The sequence below is a fragment of the Puma concolor genome, chromosome A3 (genome assembly GCF_028749965.1).
Source record: "Puma concolor isolate L17-30 chromosome A3, mPumCon1.1.hap2, whole genome shotgun sequence".
Taxonomy (NCBI): Eukaryota; Metazoa; Chordata; class Mammalia; order Carnivora; family Felidae; genus Puma; species Puma concolor.
The window spans coordinates 140042502-140064435 of record NC_141669.1 but is presented as its reverse complement, the minus strand read 5'-3'; the positions used below and the strand labels follow the sequence as shown (position 1 = coordinate 140064435).

Genomic DNA, 21934 nt, shown 5'->3' with positions numbered 1-21934 from the left:
AAGCCCTCCCCGTGCTCTAGCCCAGCCTGCCCATCAGTCAACGTTGCTCTCCCTTGTCCTCGTAGGGAGCCCTGGGAGGGGGGCAAAGAGCCACACGGGTCCCGTTGGGCCCTTACGTGCTGCGGCTTTGGGAAATCCCAGGGCTGTGCTGGGCCCGGCACGTTCACAGCAGAGTGAGCACCACAGGGGGGCGGGCGCTGGCTCGGCTCTGCACTGGTCACAGAACCAGGGGCCCAGGACACAGAAAAGGCTGCTCTGTCCCCTGGCCCATTTGCTGGCCTTGCCCAGGACCCAGACCCGGCTGGTCTGGGACAACATCTCTCCTTGGGCCCCTCAGGAGGACCCAGGCCCCTTTCGAATTGACTCCGGCAGCTTCTTGGACACCCGCGCCTGCCGGGCCCCACCCCCCAAGTTGGCCCTCGGGAGGCTCCTGTAGACGGAGGCCCCACCCCTGGCTGCCTGGGCCTGGGCCCTTCGCTGTAGAGGCTTTCAGGGTCCTCTACTTCCAGCCTGAGCCCCTCCCTCCAGCCACCCGGGACACGCGTCCTCGTGGGAACCCAGGTCCCCGCTGCCTGTGACAGTCACTCCACGGCCGGCCCAGGGCTCCGAGCCACCGCCCGCTGGCCACGCACGGCGACGCCCATCGGTGTCCTTCCGCTGAGCACCGGTGGCCTCACAGAGCACCGAAGTTGGCTCCGGACCTGACTGCTGGCTGGGCCGTGGTGCCAGGCGGTGACGCCCTCGTTCATTTTTGGTGGCCGCGGTAAGCTGTTCGCGCCTTGCGCGCCGCAGCACTTGGACCCACCTGTTGGAGGGGCGTCCGGGCTGAGACGGGCTGTGATCCCACCCGGGCTGCTCCCTGACGCGTGGACGTCTCAGGACGGTGCCGATGAGCTGAGGCGCCGTGCCGGTGGGGAGAAGGCACGGGGAGCTGGGGGGGGGGGCTGTCCCCCCCCAACAAGTCTGAGGGGCCGTGGGGGGCCACGGCGGCCTTTGTGCACGGGTCCCCAGGGGGGAGGATGGGACTGGGCCCGGTTCCCCAACCGGACCGGAAGGTCTCTCTGGACCAGTGAACACAGGGAAGGCGTCTCGTTCCCGCCACGCGCTCCTTAGGAGCACCAGAGCCCCGCCCTCCAGCCGGTTTCCCGACTGGACTCAGGACCCAGGGGACCGACTGGACTCAGGACCCAGGGGACCGACCCACACACGGCAGCTGGTTTGCAGGCCACCTGCGTGCGGATGGCCGTGCCGGCTTGAGCATCGGACAGTGTCTGTAGTTTTGCTCAGCCGTAGGGGACAAGCTGGAGTTCTGGCCGGGCTGTAGGTGGCCCCATTATCCGCAGAGATAGCACCACTGGCCCCCAACTCAGCCAAATAACGAAGAAAGCCCTCGACGCCTGCAAACACGCCTGGGCTCTACGGGCCTGCCCCGCATGGGACAGCTGGATTCTCTGGAGACCGGCGTGCAGGGGGCAGGGGGCGTCAGCTCTACCTTCTGGGGGGGACACGGGATGCAGAGGGAGGGGCGGCCGGGGGTCTGTCGCCTCCCACCCCCCAGGCCAGGCGCCTCTGCGGTTCTCTTCATAAAGAGCCCGTCCTTCTGGGCTCCCCTCTCCAACAGCGGCTGTTTCTCCAGGGCAGGAGGAATGAAAACACGTTTAATTTATTGCCGACAGAAGCGAAAATCCTCGCAAGTGGGGGCCCAAGCTGCAGGGGGGGGGGGGCCTGGAGAGCCATCCTGCTTGCGTCCTGGCCTGTGCTGGGGCTCCAACTGTGCTGCCCCCAGCTCACGAGGTCAGGGCAAGTGTCGATCCAACACTCCACCTACCTTGTGAATTAGTTACAAAGGTCAGGGAAGGATTCCACTGAACGTCAGCAGGAGGCCCCCCAGAAAGGGCTGAAATTGGTTGTAAACGCTTTAAACGCTTTAAACGCCAACCAAAGCATCCGGCCTGGGGGCTGCGAGGAGGTGGCCAGTGACCACGTGCTGATGACCCGGCTGAGTCTTGGTGAAATGTGGCTCCTGTGTGGTCAAGCCCTGGGGGCTGGGACAGAGCAGAAGATCCCTGGGCCCTCGTGGGAACCACTGAGGCACAGGCAGTGGTTGGAACAGGGGCTTGGAGCCCTCCTGTTCCGGGGCGGGGAGCTCTTGTGGGTGGCAAGGGCACCCGTGCCCCGGGCTGAAGGGAGCCAGGGGCCCTGACCACACCCTGGCCTCCCTGCCTGGCCCCCCACGTTTCCAGCTTGCCTTTGGGCCAGAGCAACCCCCTGACCACGCTCCCAGCATCCACGCCTGCCCTCCGGCCCACCCAGCACGTCAGAGCCGCCCCGGTGCCGGTCCCAGAATTAAGCCCAGACCTGCTCTGCACGCACGTCCCTGTGGCCTTCACGGTGGCTGCGTGGAGGCACCTTCACGGACCCTGACCCAAACTCAGTGACCTGCACCTGTGCGAAATGTCATGGGCTTGGGGCCGGAAGGCTGGGCCCCAGAACCACAGACATAACACCCCCTCGCCGTGGCCAGCCCGACCGTCAGAGGTGCCTGTCCCCTGTGTGGCCGTGAAAGCCATCTGAGCTCGTGGCCCGGCACAGAGTCAGACAGGAACCAGTCAGCGCACTGGGGCTGGCACGTGGGAAAGCTTCCTGCGACGGGACGACAGGACAAGGTGTGGGCAGGCAGGGCAACTGGCCGGGGCTGGCGCAGGATTCTGAGGCTTGTGCCGGGGAAGCCTGTTCCACTGCAGCCCGGAGGGTCAGGGGAACGGGCAGCGACAGCCCAACAGGTGCACGTGGAGACAACGCCCGAGACGCGGCAGGGGCAGACAGGCCACACGTGCCCCAGCGCACCTGCCTCCTCCCGGGTCTCCCGTGGGCCCTGCCTGGTGGGGGGCAGGGCCAGGAGAAGGGAGAGAGGCACTCGGGGCAGGCGCGACGGAGAAGGTGGGGGTTCTGGGGTGAGGGGCACACGGATGCCACATCACGTGCCACCGCCTTGGCGGGAAGACGGATTTGTGGCGCCAGCCCCCCAGGGTCACTACCAGCATTTCGTGAGATTACGGACGAAAGGGGGTCCTTGGCATGCCCGAGCTGCGGTCCCCTCCCTCCCTATGCCCCACCCCCACCCCCGCCAGGGGTCGAGTCCTTGCAGGGGGGCCAGAGGCACTTCCTCAGCTGAAGACACTCAGAGCACAGCCCCGTCACGCTGGGACGATCGGGACCATCTCATCGGAGGGCCGTGAGCTCTGCACCCGCTCCTCCCCGTGCATCTATCAGGGGGCCCCGGGCCTGAAGCTGGGGGCCGGTCAAGGGCTCAGGGGACAGAGCGCTGCGTCTGCACCCGGGAGCAAGACGGCCCAGCGGGCAGTGCGCGGGGAGTGAGCCCCCGCTGGGACAGGCAGCCCTGGCCCGGCTTCCGCCTCTGGCCACGAACTGTGGCCCAGTGGGGCTACCAGTGGACACTGAATGTAGGTCCAGGCCCCGATGCCCAGAACCTGTGGGTGGAACCGTACTTGGGAAAAGGGTCTTTGCAGATGCAGTTAAGGACATTGAGATGAGATCACGTTGCCTTAGGGTGGCCCCGAGTCCGATGACAAGTGTCCCTGTGACAGGAGAGGAGAGCCACAGACACAGAGGAGACACCACGTGAAGACACAGGCAGAGACTGGAGGGGCGCAGCCACGGGTCAAGGGACGCCTGGGGCCACCCGAGGCTGCAAGGGGCGGGAGGGACCTTCCTCCAGGGTCTGTCCACACCTCGGTTTCAGACTTCTGGCCTCCACAGTTGCAACAGGACAGGACAGGACAGTTTGAGCAGCATGGTCCGTGGTCCCGTGCTACCGTGGCCCCAGGGTCCGCGCACACGGCTCCTGAGACCCACGGCACTTTCCATGGCCCTCACGATAGGCAGAAGCAGAAGAGGTGTTTGGGGTTAGAGCCTTTTCCAAACAGGAATCTCTGCCCCCCCCCCCCCCCCGTGGTTTCCACTGGAGCTTTCTGAGCGTCTTCTAGCTGATCTCAGATCCGACACAAATGTAGGTATTTTTAATACATTAGATGGCATCTCTTAAACAAGCTGTCAGGAAAATGAATTGCAGAGGTTTTACGGGTGCTCACTTTGCCTAAATGCCCTGCAATTAACTGCGCCTCGTCGGCGGGCGCGTGTGACGGGGAGCCTCAGAGGCGCCTCACCGTTCCAGAAAAGCTTCTTCAGCGGGGGTGCGCGTCCCGACCCCAGGTCACCGCTCAAGCGTCTGTGTGGCAGCCTGCGTGGCCGGCTCGGACTTTTTCCCAATCTGCCGAGCCTCGGAGGCCAAAAGGGCCCCCAGAAGACCACTGCCCCTCAAGCCCAGGCCCGGGCGTGGCAAGTGCCCTGTCCTCCTCTAACTCCGCCCAGCACCCAGCTGGGCCCAAGTCTCCCCGGGAGGACGGCTGGCCTCAGCAAAATGGGCCTCAGGGCCGGGCAGAGTCTAGGGCCCAGGCATCGTGCCAGCCCGTGGGGGGGCAGAGGGGCCTGTGGGCTGGTCACGTCCCTTCCCGCCTCACGGGGGCATCGCTGCAAGTGCCACACAGGACTGCCAGGGACCCAGCTGCTTGACGCCTTCCTCACAGGGTGCTCCTGTCTGCATTATCCTGCCTCCCGCCCTGGACCCTGGTGCCTGTGCTCCTGGCCCGCTGTCAGGGGAAGATGGGCGGACCGCCTGGGGGCCACCGGGGGTGAGGTTCACCAGAAGCTGGTTTCGAAGAAGTCTAAGCGCTTTTCCGGGGCTTGGCCCTGTCTCCCCGCCCCCCGGCGGTGGGGGAGTGGGGAGCAGGGAGGATTCAGTGGTGCTGTGCAGGATTCCCCACCCTGAGGACAGTCCAGAAGGGGGTCTCCAGGCTGCATGTCCAAACCGGCTGGAAAGCTTCCGGCCCCCACTTGGTGTTCCTTTCCTTTAAGGGTTCCCGGGACGGGGGGGGTGGGGGGGTGCTGGGAGCTCAGGGGAGCCCGGAGCCAGGGATCCTGGGAGTGGGGTGAGGACAGATGCGATCGCTTCTCCCTCATCCCCAGGCAATAAATAGTGACCCTCGACAGCTTCCAGCCGCGAACATCCTGTTGGGCGCAGTGCCTGACGAGCTACAAATGAGCTCATCTTTGATTTTGGCCCCATCGGCGAGTCCTGGACGTCCCGACGCTCGGGGTTCCCAAGTGACACGACCCAGACGCGCTTCCACTTGGGCCCGAGCCGCGGGGGCTACGGCTCCGCAGTCCTGACAAACCGCGGGGAAGTTACGCAGCCCCCGGCCTGTCGTGAGCGGTTACAACTTAATCACTCCCGAGCGGGGATTATTACCGCCCCAGGACTCTCTGAACTTCAGGAGATTGAAAATGGTGTGTGTTTTTTTAAATAGAGGAAGTGTTTTTTTGAGTTATGAGAGCACAAAAGTCGCTGAAGAATGCTCTTAACCTTTAAACATGTCAAGGGAGAGTTACTGAACTTTACAATAAAATCACCTTTTAGCAGACAAGGAGCTAAAAACGTTCAAGTCCAAATCATGTCACTCTTTCATAAGCTTCTGTAGAAGACTCACTGGAACACAGAGGCCGTCTTCAACTTCGTGTTCCTGGGATAACTATGTTTCTTTGTTAGCCATTCTTTTGCAACTTTGTTTTAGTCATTCCTTTGAACCCAAGTCTTCTATCATAAGCTGCCTGGGATATTTTTGAAACTAGGCAGCGTTTCAACTCCAGGGACGCGTCCCGCGTGGGGCGCTGGACTAAATCCGCTGTCATAAACAGCCATGAAGTTGTACACAGAGCATCGGGCTATTGTTCTCACACACTGGACAATCCGCAGTGCAAGACTGTGGTGGCTGAGGGCGGGGGAACTCCCCAGGTGAGCCCCGCGGTCACGTGTTGATCTTCTTGGGGGTGTTTTCGCCATTGCAACGTTAGGAGTCGGTGGCGGGGGGGTGGTGGTCTGGACAGAGCATGGCTATTCCAGTCAAGAGGCAGAACTCAAAAACTGGGGCCACGGGAGCGGTTTAAATCTGCAGAGAAGGCACTTGGGGGGTATCCTGCACGGTGGGGGTCCTCAGAAGCCTGAGAGGGGCTCTCCGTGGCTTCTGGGCGGGCTGGGCTGTGTACACAGCCTTCCGGGAGATGGCTGGCATTCTGGCAGCACCGGAGGGGAGAGGCATCCTTGGCACATGGAGTGTCGTGCTCGGGTGCCAGCAAGCCCGCACCTTAGGAGTAAGCGCCACGCCCCAGAGGGAGGGCCACGCGCGACTCATCTAAGCCTCAAAACCAACTCCAAAACCCCCAGGGGACACTGAGTCTACGGCGGGGTCCTCCCCAGTTAGAAGGGCTTGAGCTTTCTGCAGAGCTGCACGGACAAGGTGTAGACCGAGATGATCAGTCTGCAACCGAGAGCCCCACTAAAGCAAGAACCGACACTCTTCAGAAGAAGATAACACAACAGAGTCTCTTCGACGCGTCATCTGCAATGCCCAGTAGAAATAAAAAATTACGAGATATGCAAAGAAGCAGGAAAATGTGACCCACTGCTAAGAAAAAAAAGCAATTAGGGGCGCCTGGGTGGCGCAGTCGGTTAAGCGTCCGACTTCAGCCAGGTCACGATCTCGCGGTCCGTGAGTTCGAGCCCGCGTCAGGCTCTGGGCTGATGGCTCAGAGCCTGGAGCCTGTTTCAGATTCTGTGTCTCCCTCTCTCTCTGCCCCTCCCCCGTTCATGCTCTGTCTCTCTCTGTCCCAAAAATAAATAAACGTTGAAAAAAAAAAAGAAAAAAGAAAAAAAAGCAATTGGCTAAAACAGACCTCCAGGTGAGCGACGGGAAGTGGGAAGTGTCAGGTGTGAACGGGTATAATGTGAATTTCTATCAGACGCCGATAACTTAAGGATGCACGTTTATGGCCCCGGAGCAGCCGTTACAGGAATAGAGACAGGTGCGCCTAAAAAAGTCAGTGGGGGAAATAACACGGAATTCTCTGGTGCCCCAGTCAGAGGACTAAGAAAGGGATCTCTGGAAACCACAGAGCGTGGGAGGAAGTGTCGGCAAGGAGACAGTGGGAAAAGGGGCCCCCCAATTCTTGCATGAATCGACAGCAGTCCTGGGGTTACCCTTGACCTGCACGTGTATGGGACGCACCTACCGAGCTGGAGTAAAGAGCCTGAAAACTGCACCGTGACATAAACCACCTCCAAGAACCAGGACTACACCCTGAACGGTGGGCGCACGGGGGAGGGCACGCGGGCGGGACGGACGCCACAGCCACCGCCACCAGACAGCCCTCACAGGCTCCCTGACCAAAGACGAGACTCAACCGAAAACCTCAACGTCTTCCAGAGGGTTCTAAATCACCCCAGATGCCACGGCAATATTCTAAGTGTCCAGAAAGCAATCCGAAATTACTTGATGTTGAAGGAACCGGGAAAACCTAAGTCTTCTGCAAAAGACGACACAGATCGCCCTCAGGAGGACGCAGAAGGTGTTCCCAGACAAGGGCGTTAGGCAGGTGTTGGAACCATGCTCCTTGAGGTAAGCCAACTCTCTCGAAATGGATGGAGAGAACCAGTGGGAATTTTGGAACTAAACAATACAGCGTGGCCAGCCAAATCAGCCCTCAGAGAGTGATACGCCCCACAGAGCGCATGCCCTGCGAGGGCGCACGCGTCACTCGCCAGCTCAGACGGGGACTCGGGGCCGTCGGACGAACGTGAACCCCTTTGGGGAAGTGAAATCGCGCAAGCATGTTCTCCAAACATATGGCATTACAAATCAATGACAAAGCGTCGTCTGGAAAATCCCCAAACGTTTGCAAATTAAACAACACGATTCTAAACAGTCCAAAGAGCAGAGGGAATTAAATCTCAGGAGAAATGAGAAAACCTGTTGGACTGAATTAGAACCCATTTTGCAAATTTTGAAATGCTACTAAGGCAGCATTTGGGAGGGAGTCTGTAGCATTAAATGTTTAAACTGCAAAAGAATAAGGCCTTGAATCATGAGTCTAAGCTTCTACCTTAAGAAGTCTAGGAGCTCAAAACAGACTAAATCCAGACCAGGCACAGAAAGGAGACGAAGACGGGAACATAAAATAAATACGACCAAAGCAGAAAGACACCAGAAAAAATCAGTGAAGCTGGTTAATCGAAAAAAGAGTAACAATACGGGTAAACCGGCCGTACTGAGCAGGGGAGAAAAGAGAATGCACAGACCACTGATATCAGGAGTGGAAAAAACAAGGGATGGTTACGGACCCCACAGGTAGGACCCGGTGACAGAGCCAAGCCACAAACTGCAAGCCGCCAGATTTGACAACTTAGAGAAAATGCACCAATTCCCTGAAAGACACAAGTTGCCCGAACTTGGGAAGAAACGCACCCCGGACCCTCTCCGTACCTAGGAAGGGCCTTGAATTCACGGCCAGAACCCGTCCCACGAAACTCCGGGCCCAGACGGGTTCACCGAAAGATGCCAGCAAACCTTTGAAGAAGAAATACTGCCGATTCCACACAATCTCTTTCAGGAAATAGGAGAGGAGCAGATACTTCTAGACCATTTTATGAAACCAGCATTATCCGGACACCAAAACCAGACAGAGACATACAAGAAGCCAAAGCTGCAGACCAATGTGTCTCAGGAGCAAACGCACAAAGATTCTCAACCAAGTGTTAACAAACCAAATCCGGCAACATACGAACGGGACGATACGTGACGTGACCAGGTGGAGTTTGTACCAGAAACGTGAGGCTGGGGTCGACCCACGACGCAGCGATTGCAGGACGAGGTATTTGGGCAAAGGACACAGAAATACAGACTTGAAGGGGCACACGCACCACGACGTTCACAGCAGCACCCTCGACAACAGCCAGACTATGGACACAGCCTGCCTGTCCATCGACGGATGATGGGTGAGGAAGATGTGGTGTTTATATACAGCGGAGTACTACTCAGCATCACAAGGAATGAAATCCTGCCATTTGCAACGCCGTGGATGGAGCTAGAACGTAGTATTATGTCAAGCAAAGTAAGTCAGAGAAAGACAAACACCATATGATTTCACTCATATATGGAATTTAAGAAATAAAACAGATGAATATATGGGAAGGGGGGGAAGAGAAGAGAGGAAAACAAACCATAAGAGACTTAGATACAGAGAACAAACTGAGGTTGATGGAGGGAGGGGGGTGGGGGACGGGCTAGATGGGGGATGGGCACGAAGGAGGGCACGTGTTGGGATGAGCACAGGGTGTTGTATGTGAGTGATGAGTCACTGGGTTCTGCTCCTGAAACCAATATCGACTTAATGAACTAGAATTTAAATAAAAATTTGAAAAAAAAAAAAAAAAAAGAAATGTGAGTCTGGTTCAACATTAAAAATCAGTCAACATTTTCCACTGATACAAGGCGCCCAGAGTAGTTGTGTCCACAGAGGCAGAAGTAGAGGGCAGGGCAGGTGAGCGGGCAGTGGGTGGGGCAGGGGCAGGGCAGGGGGAGCAGGGGCGGGCAGTGTGAGGACCAAGTTCTCAAGTTCTCGTCTGGGAAGATGAAGGAGTCCTGAGGGCAGGTCGTGGGGACGGCCACACTGAAATGTGGGTGTGCTCAGTGTCATTGAAACAGACACTTAAAAATGGCTAAAATGGTGAATTTTATATTATATACGCTTGACCACAACAAAACACTAATCAATGTAATTCACTGTATTAACTAAGGAAGAAAAATCATACGATCACACCAATAATGGAGAAAAAGCATTGGACAAAATTCAGCATCCGTTCATGATAAACACCCTCAGCAAACTAGGAATAGAAGGGAAATTTCTTTTTTTTTTTTTTTTTTTTAAATTTTTTTTTCAACGTTTATTTATTTTTGGGACAGAGAGAGACAGAGCATGAACGGGGGAGGGGCAGAGAGAGAGGGAGACACAGAATCGGAAACAGGCTCCAGGCTCCGAGCCATCAGCCCAGAGCCCGACGCGGGGCTCGAACTCCCGGACCGCGAGATCGTGACCTGGCTGAAGTCGGACGCTTAACCGACTGCGCCACCCAGGCGCCCCTAGAAGGGAAATTTCTTAATCTGATAAAGATCATCTACTAAAAACTTAACAAAAAACCTCATATTAATTATAAAGCACAAACGCTTTCTCTCCAAGATCAGGAACGAGGCCGGGAGATTTTCTCTTCTGCCCAGATTACGTATCAGATGTCACAGCCGGCGCGATGAGGCAGTAAAAGGAAATTACAGGCATACAGATTGGACAGGATGAAATGAAACTTTCTCTATTCACAGACGACAGGACTGCCTGCACAGAAAACCCCAGGGAACCTACAAAATTATTTGCAGAATTCATACGTGTGCTTACCATGGTCACAAGACACACATCAACCCACAAACCCACTCACGTTTCTCTATGCTGGCCGTCAACGACGGGAAAGAGAAAAAATTTTAAGAGCCCGTGTGCAATAACCCCAAACACGAATACTTAGGTGTAACCTAACCGAGCACGTCAGGATCTGTGTGCCGGCAGAGGCACAGTAACCGCGGCAAAGGGGACCTAACCGAACAGAGGGCTGCGTTGTGCTTGGGGACCAGATGTCTCAGGGTTAAGATGCCAAGTCTCCCCCCACTGAGCCACACACTGTCCCAGTTTAAATCAAAACCCCTGCGGGCGCTTCTGTGGACGCTGAGAAGCGGATTCTAACATTTACATAGAAAACAAAGGAACGACAGTAGCGCAGGGCTTCTGGGAAAGAACAGGAGGACCGAGGAGCCCGCCGTCTGGAACACCCCCCACAAGGCTGCGGTGCTGGAGGCAATCTGGGGGCAGGGACGGCACAGACACGCAGACGGAGGAAGGTCTGGGCAGAGCCCCGCACGGGAGGTCAGGTGACTTTTGATGGAGGTGCCAAAAAACTTCAGCGCGGAGAAGATCGTCTTTTCTCGAGCGGCACTGACCGCTTGGATGTGGATATGTAAAAAGAAAAGACAAGCATCCATTGCTCACCCTGTGGAAAAATTAACTCAAAACAGATCATAAACCTGCACGTGAAACATAAGTGACGAAGATGATGGAAGGAACCGGGGAAGGGGATCTTCGTGAATTCCGAGACACAACACCAAGAGTGTGATTCGTTAAAATGTCTGGTAAGTTGGAGTCTGTCAAAACGACAGCTGTTTGCTCTGTGACAAACGAGGTCAGGAAAATGCACAGATAAACCACAGGGGAGAAAATGCTTGCGAAGCACGTATCTGCACAGAGGACTCGTATGCAGTTTTCAAAACTCTCAAAATTCAGTAAGAAAACAAGTCAGTTTAAAACCTCTGGGGGGCTCCGTCGGTTAAGCCTCCGACTTCGGCTCAGGTCAGAATCTCGTGGTTCGTGGGTTCGAGCCCCGCGCTGGGCTCTGCGCTGACAGCTCGGAGCCTGGAGCCCGTTTCGGATCTTGTGTCTCCCTCTCTCTCTCTGCCCCTCCCCTGCTTGTGCTCTGTCTCTCTCTCTCTCAAAAATAAATAAACACTAAAAATGAAAAAAAATACGTAAATAAAAACTGGGCAAGGTACCGAAACCGACATGTTGTCAGAGAAGGCGCACAGGCGCGGACAGAGCGTGGCGAGCCGCTCCACGGCACCGATCATTAGGGAAACGCAAACCAAACCTCAAGGTCCCACGGCACACCCCTGGGGGCTAGAGGAAAACAAGGGTCGCGCCTACGACAGCAGGTGCGGGCAGCCGCAGAGCGCCCGGACGTTCCATACGGCACCTCCACCTGGGAAAAGCTTGGCCGTTTCCTAAAAGGTCGAACACCCTCCCGTATGACCCGGCAACCCGGCTCCCTCCTCAGGATTCACTCCGGAGAAATGAGAACGCACGTTCACACTGAAGCCTGAACCAAGGACGAGCTGCTGCTCAAAACTGGAAACGAGTCAGTGCCCCTCACCCGGCAAACGGATACACAGACGTGGTCCAAGCTTCAACGGAATCCTCCATAAAAGGAGGAAGAGCTCTCGACTCAGACAACAGCGAGCACCGTGGTGAGTGACAGAAGCCAGACTCGGGAGGTGACGCCCCGTGAGGCTCCATTTACGTGACATTCTGGAAAAGGCGCGAGGCTGGGAGGAAAACAGATCCTGGGACGGGGCATGCCTGCCCCAAAGCAACAGGACAAGACAAAGCTTCGGGGCGACAAGACTGGCCGCGATGCTCCGAGCTGCGGCTACGGGGCTGCGTGCGTTTGCCAGAACTCGGAAGGAAGCAAAAGGAAAGTGATTTTTACCAGGTGTAGATCTTAAATCTTTGTTTAAGTTTATTTATTTGAGAGAGCGGACGTGTGTGCGCACGGGAGAGGGGCAGAGAGAGAGAAGGAGAGAGAATCCCAGGCAGGCTCCAGGCTCTGAGCTGTCAGCACAGAGGCTGATGCGGGGCTCGAACTCACAAACCGCGAGATCATGACCTGAGCTGAAATCAAGAGTTGGACGCTTAACCGACTGAGCCCCCGGGAGCCCCTCTGGGGGTAAACTTTAAAATAAAAGGTTTCTGGCAGGACCCGGGGGGTGCACGAGGACCCCCAGAGCGTGGACGCACACGGATGACAGAAACAGCTCCCAGCCCCGGGACGAGGACCCTCCCGGGAGGAGAGCAGTTCTTGTTGCCTTAAAACCACAGATCGCGGGTCCTGGTCTCCCCACGAACGCCGCTGTTCTGTGGTGTGCGCGTCGCGGAGCCCTCGCGCAGCGCCCGGGGCCGTCCCAAGCACGCCAAGTACCCTGACCCCCTGGGCTGCGAGCCGCCACCCGCAGCTGGTGGACAAAGAAATGAGGTGCAGGTCATGTCGCTTGGCCAGGGTCCTACGGCTGGCCAGCGGTGAGGCCTCCGTGCTGCGTGCCCCCGAGGGGCCCTACTGCCCCCCTGCCCCCGCCCTGCCCCCACACCAGCCCAGGGTGATGACGCAGGGGTGCGGTCCCGCAGGCTGCAGGGGAGCAGCCTCCTGGCTGGACCCGAGGAGCCCGGCCCTCACCGGACGGCACCAGGCCGGGCCGGCCACACGGCCCCTAGTGGCTGCACCTTTGCCGGTGGCTGCTGGGGACGGCAGGGGTCTCCGGGGCCCGGGCGGAGCCCAGGGCCGTGAGCTCGGCAACACTGTGCTCCTCTGGGTGTGGGAGTCGGGCCCTCGTCCCCTGTGCCTCCTGGGCCCCCAGCACCTGCCTGGCTCTCGGTGCGAGCAGAGGGGAGACGGGGCTGCCGGGCTTTGAGCTCCCCGTGAATGTTCCCAGGACCCCTCGGGTCCTTCCGGGTCATTGGGCCTTCAGGAGGACCATGAGAGGGGACCTGGTGCTCCCCAGGGCCTTCACGGGGTGAGGTCTCCGAGCGCCCTCAGCTTGGTTCCTGACGCGCTCACTGACACGTAATTCAGTCATGAAATTACCCCTCAGTCCACAGCTCCACGAGCTCTGATAAAAGCCCTGCCACGTAAGGGACACCAGTCAGGAGGCAGGACACTGATGGCCCAAAGTCGACCCCGCCCCCAGCCCGTCAGCCACTAATCTGTCCCCAGTGCTGTCCCTTTTCTGGAATGTCGGTGGTTTTCTGACGGTGCTGCTTTCGCTCAGCGCGTTCCTTCGGGGACCCCGACACTTCACGGGTGAGGAAAGGCCCGAGACCCCGCAGACGAGGGCGGACAGCAGTCAAACCTGGACCCAGGAAGTGGGAGTGGGCAAGGTTTAATGGGGACGCAGAGCCCTTCCCGACTGACGGCCGAGTGCTGGCGGTGGGGACGGCTGAACCGGTAATCTGCTGTGTGTGCGTCACCGCAATGGAAAACAAGAAAGGCTTCAGATGCCTTTTCTCCTCGTAACACAAGCCGCTGGGAGACCAGATGGGGTGTGTGGCTGTTCCTTCTGTGCTGGAGGGAAACAAAGCCCCACCCCCACCCCCAAGCCCCGACGTCATGAGCAGGTGGGATACCCTCCCCCCGCTGCCAGGCACACACCCCCCCAGGACCGCCCGTCCTGCAAGCCTGTCCTCCCTCGGTGGACACTCTGCCCTTGGGCAGTGCCCGGCTTTGACAGCTGGCTCGCAGCCTTCACGGCGATTGCCCTTTCCGGCCCAGCGTCTAACTGGAAACCCCGCATTGGGCTTACCGGCCCTGTCTCTTTAATCCCAGGGCACTGGCGCTGATTTCAGGAGGTCCCTCACTTAGGAGGCGGAGGGGGACCCATGCTCTGGAGGGGCCGCTGCGCCCTCAGTGCCCAGGATGGGGGGATGTGATGGTACCAGCTGGGAGCTGGGCACTCTGGCATCCGCCGCGTCCCCCACTGCCCTGTCACGTTGGTGGGGACCCTGCGGCTCGCTACCCTTTACCCACGAGAGTGCCAGCATCACTGAGGCCGGCCGGCCGCGACCACCGGGCCTGTGGCTCACAGGCAGGGGCAGGAACGGAGAATCGAGGTGCCACAGGGCAGAGGCCCTGAGAAAATGCCTCCTGGTCTAATTTTATTGGATCCAATTTTCTCCCACTTTGTGGAGGCAGGTCCTGGCTGCCTCTGCCCCCGCGGAGCCACGTCAGCCCTTGAGGGCCCGTGATGGAGCTGCCTCGGCTCTGGGCAGGGGGGTGCGGGGCGCCAGCTCCTCCCCCACGCCCCTGCTCCTCCGGAAAGACGGTGTATCCCTGCCGGGGACACGCCTGTCTAGGAAGGTGAACAAAGGAGCAGGGAGCCCCCAGGAGCAGGATCCTTCGTCCACGCAGCTGCTGCGAGGCCCGCGGGGGCTGGAAACAGCAACAATGAAGTGACAGCTCCAGAGCCCTCGCTGGTGCCCACCAGGCTCCCCGGCTCCTGCCCTGCGCTCGGAGGGGGGGGGGGCTGTCCCCGACTCAGCTCCCCCGCCCCTGCCCTCGCCCAGGCACCGCGGTGCGCGCGGGGTCGCTCTGCCCCGGGAGGCTTCCGGGCTCCCTCCGGCCCTGCCCACGGAGCAGATTTCTCCGAGGGCGGACACACTTTGCCGCTGGTTTGAGCATCACAGAGACCATACATTTACCAAAAAACAGCAGAACCAGGTCTCCCCGGAGGCAAGGCCCTACCGCCCCCAGGACATTCGCCAGGGACAGGGCAAGACCGCCTCGGGGCACCACGTGAGCGCTCGCTTGGGTCCCTGGGATTCTGCCCAGTCATGCCCCTCAGCACCGAGGGCTGGGGTGACCCTGATCCTGGGGGCCGATGCGCACGGCACCTGTTAGAGAAGGATGGGTCCTGAGCTTCCCTCACCAGCCTGCTGCACACGCCGGTCCCCCAGATCCTGTGCCCCGAGCAGCACAGAGGCCTCCCTACTTTTGACGGAAAAGATGGGGCCTCCCAGACCACCCGCTGTTAACTGAGCTGCACAGACAGCCTGCCGTGTGGACAGGATGCTGCACGGGCACACAGTCAAGTACAGCTGCGTGTGCTCGTGTATGTGTGCATGCATCTGTGTGTGTGTGTGTGCGTGTGCAACCTGTGTGCACACGTGTGCTCATGCATGTGTGCAAGCGTCTGTGCACGTGTGTCTGTGTCGAAGCACACATGTGTGTTTATGTGTAATACGAGCACACACGTGCCTGCGTGTTCCTCTTTGCATGTCGACATGCACACGTGTGCACGTCCGTGTGCCTCTGGGTATCTCCATGTTCGTGCATGTATGTCTGTGCATGTGTCTCTGTGTGTGCACCTGTATGTGTTTGCATACGCGTGGCCACAGTCCCCAGGCTTGAGAACACTGGTCCGGACGTCAGCGCCTCCCCCGCCCCTTCTCTAACTGGGAGAACACATGGGGACAACATGAGTCTAGGGAGCTGGGGCTGGCACCAGGCAGAGCTGGTGACCAGGGTAGCGACCGCCTTGGGGCAGGCGGCATATTTGCTGCTGAGTCCTGGGTCAGGCTGGGGGCCGCCGGGATTATGAGGCTGGACAAGCCCCCGGCCAGGTCCGATCTGAACCAGATGCACAACCCCCCCAGGCGTCTGCCACCCCGGTCACCGGTCCCCTCGGCTCACTGCCTTTGGAACTCGCCGCACTCAGTAAGTGCTCAGGTCGCATTCGCCGGAGGGATGGGCATCCCACCCGAGCAGCAACAGAGAGCGTGGCTGAGGTCAGAGCAGGGACCCGGCAGGGCTGCGTGGGACCAAACACGACCCAGCCCGGGGCAGATCCACAGGAGCAGGGCCACCGGTGTGGCCCGCTGCCCAACCCCGGGCAGACACCTGCGTGAACGGTGGAGGCGAAGCTTCTCAGAGGAACTTTCTAAGGGGAGGGCCCCTCGGTGGCTGGTGCGTGCATGTCTTTCACTCAGGACGGCTGCACTGGAACCAACAGTGCGTTGGAAAGCCTGAGTCCAGTTCCCTCCTAGGGCCAGAGGAGGGACCGGATTAGGGAACGTGGCAGGCTCCGTGGGCTCCTCCTGCCAGACGCCCTTGTCAACTGGGGGCCCAGGGCCTGGGGTCTCCGCTGGCCCGGGCGTGGCCCTGCCCTCTGTACAAGCTCCCCTCGGCCCAGCTCCAGGCTACCTGCTCAGATAATGAGATACCTGCTCAAGATGTGTTCGGCAATGACCATTCTAAGCTGCTCAGATATCTGACTGAACCACCTCATTTCTAAGCACTAGTTTGCATGTAAGTGCCCAGCATGGGCTCGTGTGGATGGTGGGGAGGGGCGGCGGGGGGGGGGGGGAACGCTGGTGGCCTCCTGGGGGACACACAGGCTGGGAGAGGCCCCCGCTTTGGAAAGAGGGACCATTCGATCGGCCAACGGCTGCACGCTTCCACCGTGGCCGGTGAAAGGGCGACGTACGGATGGACACAAGCACCCAGCCCCTCCCTGCCGGGCAGACGTCGCTGCTTAAAAGACAGCGGACGTTCGCCCCCCGTCCTGCCAAGCGGCCCAGAGGCCCGAGGGGGGAATGTCAACCGGGGGCACCTCTCCTGAGAGGGAGGGGTCGTGTAGAAGGGCCCGGCCACACTCCTGCCGTCCGCCCTCGGCCGTCAGCACGGAAGGAAGGGCGCCTGGAGGGAGCCCTATCGGTCCTTCCCAGCACAAGGCTGCGGCCGATCTGGGGGGCGTCAGGAAGCCAGCGAGCGTTTGGTCAATGCTGGGGCAGCACTATGTCCGTGGGTGCAGAAGTGGGGCCTGTCCGTAGTCAGTGCTCAGCAGACATCCTGGACGAATGACACGCCCTGGGCAGTGTGGGTGTGGCACCCTCTGAGCACAGGGACTGGGAGAGACGGCCCTTTGAGAGGTGAAGCAGTGTCACTGAGGCGTCTGACCGCGTGGGGCCAATGGAGAGGACGCTTTGGGGGGGGGGGGCGTGCCCAGTCTGCTCTGCTGTGGTTTGTTTTTGATGACCCAAACCCGACCGCTCCCGGCCAAGGCCCCCGAGAGCCAAAGGGGCGGGGGTCCGAGTGGAGGCGTCTCCTGGGGTGGGGGCAGTGCTACTGACTCGACTTGCTGACCTGAACGGCCGCATCATACCTTCAAAGGCAGGCGGCAGTGGCCCCGGGACCCAGCCGAGCGAGACAGGAGCAAGGGAGGAGAAGACTCGGGCCTCGGGAGGAGCGGGGACAGCTTCCCACCGTTCACTGCACGCGGCCCTGCGTGCCCCTGCCTCCTGTGCAGATAGGCGGCTGGGCTCTACTCTTTCCCCTGCTACGTGTGGCTGGGGTGGGGGTGCCCCTCCACGCAGGGGACCCCGTGGCCACAAGCTCTCAGTGCAGGTGCGGGGGGGGCCACTCGTGGTGGGTCAGCCAGAGCCCAGGGAGTGACGTACACATGACAGTTCCTACCCCACTCCCAGCATGAGTCCTGCCGGGCCGTGTGGAAGGACAGCCCCATGGGGACAGTGGCCCCTCGGCCCCGCCCACCGTCCCCACCCCACCTGCACCTCCGTGGCTACCCGGTCCCGGGGCCGTGACGCCGTCCACGGTGGCATTTCTGTCCTGGTCTGAGAAACCTTGCCTCCAGGGCCAGAACCCCCCACCTGCCAGGAGGCCTTGTCGGAGCCGATTCCCGGGGAGCCGATTCCCGGCGGAGGGCTCCCGCCTGGGCTCTCGCGACACCTTGTTCGGACCCTTGGGCTCTGGCGTTACCCGCCTCACGCGGGCCCCCCACCCGCCACCACGCCCAAACGCCGGAAGCCCTTCCCAGCAGAAGCAACTCTTCACCAGCACCACCAAGACAGTGCTACTGAACGTGCCGCGTGCAAGCCCTTCCCACACGCTTCCTCCTCGATCCTCTGTCACTTGAGGCCACGGCTGTGATCACCCTGGTTCACAGACAGGAAAACCGAGGCTTACCTAAGGAACCGGCCCCACAGGGCATCAGGCTCGACTCCACCTCCCAAGTTGTGAGCAGGGGGCAGAGCAGCCAGGAGGCCCGGTGGGGGGGGGGGGAGCAGTGCTGACCCCCGGGGGCTCTGCTGCAGAGGAGAGGGACCCGGCCTCTTGGGGTCACACAGCCTTTTGAGAAGCCGAGGAAAGGAACGGCCTCCGGCATGCACACCGGGGTCTGGAGACGGCTGAGGCCCATCCGTGGACCCTCAGAGACCTCGCTGATCTGAGGGCCCAGCCCCCTTGGATAGAAGGAGGGGATGAGATGGGGGAGCAAGGTCTGGCCGCGCTGGAGTGCAAGGTGGGAAGAGGAGGGCGGGCTGATCCTGAGGACCCCCTGCCCCCCCATCTCCTTCCCAGCTTCCGAGTAAAACTTCCCGGTGACGTTCTCTAGCGCGCTGTCCCAGAGGGGGACACAGACTGGAAACTACTTTTGGGGTGGGGGAAAGAGAAGCCCGCAGCTTCCCTGAGGGAGAGCCTGCCGACCCTGGCCCCCCCCCCCCCGCGAGACCCCTGTTTCTTCCCAGCCCTCCTCCCGCGCGAAGCAGCCGCTCACCTGGATGACGACCTTGATCGTGGCGGTGCCCACTATGGGGGTGCACACCAGGCCGCCGGGGTGATGGCCGTCGGCGCTGCGGTTCTGCTGGCCCATGGTGAAGGGCATGGGCAGGGCCAGCAGGCCCGAGGCCAGCCAGATGGCACTGATGAACTTCTTGGTGCGGCTGCGAGACATGAGGGTCTTGGCCTTGAAGGGGTGGCAGATGGCCAGGTAGCGCTCCACGCTGAGGCTGGCCACGTTGAGGGCGGTGGCGTAGGTGCAGGCGTCGCGCAGGAAGTAGTAGCCCCGGCAGCCGGCGTCGCCGAAGGCCCAGGGGTGGTGCACCCAGATGAAGTTGTACAGCTCCACGGGCATGGCCAGCATCAGAATGAGCAGGTCGGAGAGCGCCAGGCTGCCCAGGTGGTAATGCACCGTGCTCTGCAGGCTCTGGAGCGACTTCTTGCGCGCCAGCGTGAACGCCGTCACCGAGTTGCCCACGGTGCCCACCGCGAAGAGCGCCAGGTACACGGCGGTCACCAGCACCTTGGAGTAGATGTCCGTGTTCACATCCAGGTCGCTGCTGGGCGTCGCTCGGAGGCGCTCGGACTCATTGACTGAGCCGTTACCGAAGCCGGGGACCAGGAACGCCGCCTCCAGCCCCGAGGGTGGCAGCGGGAAGGGCTTGGCGCCCGGCGCGCCCCGCGGACCCGGCGCCGAGCCGTTGAGGCGCATGGTGGGCGCGGCGCCGGCGGGGACCGAGCGGAGGAAGCCGGCGGGGTGGGCGCGAGACCGAGAGCGGGCGCGCCGTCCAGCCGGAAGCGCCACCCGGAGCGCCCGAGGGGCGCCGGCCGCAGGGGGCGGGGGGCCGGGCCGCCCTCCCGCTCCCCGCCGGCCCGGGCTTCCTCCCCCGACCTCCGGACCCCGCGGGTCCCGGGCGCGCGGAGAGCCTGTGGCGCCGAGCGGAGCGCACGCACGGCCGCCCCGGCGCGCTCACTCCCTCGCCTGCGCTCGCCTCCCGCGCGCTCTCCGCGCACACCGCCCGCCGCGCCCGCGCCCTCCCGGGCTCCGCGCCTCGGCTCATCGGGCAACGGCGCGGCGCGCCCGGCGGCGGGGGGCGGGGCGGGGTGGGGGCGGGGGCGGCCCCGGCCTCGGCCCCGCCCCGCCCCGCCTGAGTGCCGCTCCCGCCCGGCTCCCGGGGGCCGGGCCGGGGAGGGGACAGCGGTTCTCTCCAGGCACCTCTCCCGGGGCACGCCCCTCCTTCCCCGCCTTCCCAACTTCTCGGGCCCCCCACCCGCCCCAGGGAGGGAACTGCCCCCTGGTCGTTTGTAGCTGGTTCAGGAGGGGTGAGGGAGGTAAGCCCCGTTGGCGCGGCTGGGGCGCTGCCCTTCCCTCGTGGGCGCCCAGGCGGCCTCCAGCACAGCTGGGTGGGAGTGGTGAGTGAGGGGGGCAGAGAGCACCCTCCCCCTGCCGGCTGGGTTCCTGCACCTGGCACCTGGGGGCGGGGGCGGGGGCGGGTGGGCACACCTCCCCCCCCCCATGGCCGCCTGGATTTGATCATCACAGGTCATGGTCCCGGCCCAGGCCCAGGGGGGTTGGGAAGGGTGGCCCTGGGGGTCACAGTCAAGGCCTGGCCTTGTCCGTGTGTGGACCCCGCTGTGCTAATAGGAACCCTCCGTAGGCCTAGGGGGTTGAAGGAAGGGAGCGAGACCTAAGAAGCTCGCCCAGACCCCAGACCCTGGCCCACACCTGCCCACGGCGAGCGCATTGGGTCTGTGTTTGTTCCTCTGTGAACTGGCTGTGGGCCGGCCTGGTCCGCGGAACCTGATGGTCTCGTCCGGGGTGCCAGCACAGAAAAAAACGCGCTTCAAAATGTAGCGTTCAAAGACACCACAAGCGTCTCTTCGCGGGAAGCCAGCATAGGAGGCTTAATCTTGGCCCTGCCACGTGGTGCCTGGGCATCGTCTTTAGCTTCTCTGTGCCTCAATTTGTCATCTGTAACATGGGAATAGCGGTTGCACAGATGCTCCCTGGGGCGTCTGGGGCGGGGGCTGTCACGCACGCAGGCTGCGCTGGCCCGCCGTGGACACTCAGCAAACGCCTGCGTGGTGGGAGTTGCTGAGGGTGGTGCGGTGGCTTCGGAGGGTGTGAGGGGCCTAGGCCAACAAAGGTTGCAGGAAAACCCCTCCGGGTTAGCTGAGCTTGTTCTCTGGAAGACAAGCCCACCAACGAAGTAAACGGGTCTGGGGGTTGGGGCACAAAAGGAGGTGATCCCGCCAGACCACGCTGCCGTGCCAGGGGCTCGCTGCCATCTCGGCACACAGGTAACACGGGGCCCTACCATGGCCCGTGCGGTGTGGCCGCCTCTCCCAGGAGCCTCCCAAGGGGAAGGGACCAGCCAGTGACCGCGGGGGCCTGTCCCTTTGCCGGCCAGGAGCCAAAGCTGCTCAGGACGTTGCTGGTGGAGATGTGCCCTGGCCCAGCTGCTTAAGCTCACTGTTTGGTTTTTAAACCCCTGACCTTTCCGTTAAGCTGGCCTTCTTTTCAAAGATTTCTTTCCGAGCCAGCCTAGGAGCTTAAAAAATCATAAAAGTCAACTTAGCACAAATATTAGGACAAGGGATTTGCTTAAAACCGTGGAGGAAATGTCACTCGGAAGGCCTCGTTCTACAAAGAGGGCGGCAGGCCCTCCTGGGGGGGCTCCCTGGCGGCCGGCTTGGAACCACTCTTCTGCGTACTGACAGCCCGGACGGCACGGAGGCCGGAACCTTCCAACTGGTTCGGCCCCTTCTCTCTGACTTCCCCTGACGTGAACACTTCCTAAACAGCTGGGACCCTTTGAAGAAAGTGTTGGCAAGGTGCGGGGAGGGCCGATCCTGGGTCCAGCTGTGTCTGTGGGTGACCCGGCCGTGCCCTTGGCGGGTGCCCGGCCCCCAGGCTGACAGGCTGAAGCCTGGTACTTGGCTGGCTTTGGGGGAGCGGGGACCTGTTGCCCTGCCCCCATGCCCCAGATGCTGCGTGTCGGGGGGGGGGGGCGGGAATCGGCTGTCCCC

General features: G+C 61.0%; 1 protein-coding gene across 1 annotated transcript in view; it reads right to left on the bottom strand.

The window, feature by feature from the left end:
- The window catches only part of NTSR1 (neurotensin receptor 1), a 46700-nt gene extending 27020 nt beyond the window's left edge, over nt 1-19680 (bottom strand). Inside the window, exon 1 of the mRNA XM_086702659.1 lies at nt 18903-19680. Within this exon, the coding sequence (XP_086558785.1) occupies nt 18903-19616 (714 nt within the window). The 5' untranslated portion in view covers nt 19617-19680. The remainder of the gene's footprint in view (nt 1-18902) is intronic.
- Between the last annotated feature and the right edge of the window lie 2254 nt (nt 19681-21934).